The 1,435-nt window shown below is 38.9% G+C and overlaps 1 protein-coding gene across 1 annotated transcript; it reads left to right on the top strand.

Moving 5' to 3' along the window:
* Positions 1-417: 417 nt before the first annotated feature.
* Positions 418-1,032, top strand: LOC106338602. Its single transcript, XM_013777540.1, has 2 exons — positions 418-783; positions 829-1,032. Exons 1-2 carry the CDS (start codon positions 418-420, stop codon positions 1,030-1,032), a joined length of 570 nt encoding a protein of 189 aa, XP_013632994.1.
* Positions 1,033-1,435: the final 403 nt, after the last annotated feature.

The following is a 1,435-nucleotide window of genomic DNA, read 5'->3' as shown; positions in this document are numbered from 1 at the left end:
TCATATTCGTTACATGGTATCAGAGTCCAGATCCTAAAAATCCTAAACCCCTAATTAATATAACCCTATCCGACCGGGTTTAAAGGTTGTGCTTAATCCTTCCCGACCAGGTATAAGAATATCGTAATTAACTCGCTCGACCGAGTTTAACTATCTAAAAGTTTCGAGATTTATGGTTGATAAGAGTCATCATCTCGAGGAGGGGTATGAGGGATATTATATCCCACATCGGGAATTCTAAGAGACATTAAGTAATATATAAAGGGTTAGAACCAATCCACTAATTACCAATTGGTTTTAAGTTGGAAACCCATAATAAACCCGACTCTAACATGGTATCAGAGCAAAATCGATCTTTACCTAATATTTTTTTTCCTACTGTCACAAATGTCTGTTCATGATTAACAAAATTCAATCATGGATACTACTAGTTCTACTGTTTCTACAACTACTGGAGCGCTTACGTCTTCTACAACGGGTTCTAATGTTTCTACTCATATGTGTCTCATGACGTCTTCTACTCCTGAAACTCCATACATACTACATCACTCCGACAATCCAGGTTCCTTAATCACACCGGTGATCCTCAAAGGAGACAACTATTCTGAATGGGCAACCGAGTTTTGGAATTCTCTTCAAACCTGGAATTCTCTTCAAACCAAACAAAAGATTGATTTCATTGATGGTTCTATCCCAAAACCATTGACGAATCCTAATCTTGCTCAGTGGACTTCAGCTAATTCTATCATCGTTGGTTGGATACGAACTTTGATCGACCCTACGGTGCGTTATACTGTCAGTCATGTACCTGATGCTTATCTACTTTAGGAATCTCTTAAGCTACGTTTCTCTGTTACTAACGGGGTTCGTAAGCATCTTCTACAAGATGATATCACAAATTGCAAACAAAACGGGGATACAGTCTTGCAATATTATGGTCGTCTATCTAAGTTATGGGAGGAGTTACAAAACTTCCAGGTTACTCAGCCATGTACATGCGCTGCGTCTACTGCTATCGCGAAGGAAAAATAGGAAGCTAGAGTTCATAAGTTCATGTTTGGACTTGACGCTTCTCGGTTCAGCTCAATCCGTTCTCATATCATCGATGAAGATCATCTCTCTGATCTTAACTCTGTTTACTCATGAGTCATATGGGCTGAACAGACCATTCTTACTACTCGTTCAGCCGAGTGGTAATAGGTTTTTATGCCTATTGCAAATGTTGTAGTATAGTGGGGTGAATGTCGAACCAGTCCTAGTGATGTGAATCAGTGAGAATACAAGTCATTTCTTAAGCTAAGCAGATTCAATAGTGGTGAGTGTGTGACAAGTAACAATAGCAAACAGAGCAATACAACAAGGTTTTAATCAATTTAGACAAGTGAATCCATGGGTATTGGGAATTGACTTCAAGTAACTAAGATCCAATCTAGGT

This window comes from Brassica oleracea, chromosome C4 (assembly GCF_000695525.1).
Source record: "Brassica oleracea var. oleracea cultivar TO1000 chromosome C4, BOL, whole genome shotgun sequence".
NCBI classification, from domain to species: Eukaryota; Viridiplantae; Streptophyta; class Magnoliopsida; order Brassicales; family Brassicaceae; genus Brassica; species Brassica oleracea.
The sequence above is the reverse complement of the archived record's forward strand: the minus strand, read 5'-3'. Positions and strand labels throughout refer to the sequence as shown.

Coding starts and splice junctions, on each gene's coding strand:
- LOC106338602 (XM_013777540.1), top strand. CDS start 418: ATGGATACTACTAGTTCTACTGTTTCTACAACTACTGGAGCGCTTACG. Junction 784..828: donor GAACTTTGATCGACCCTACG/GTGCGTTATACT, acceptor TATCTACTTTAG/GAATCTCTTAAGCTACGTTT.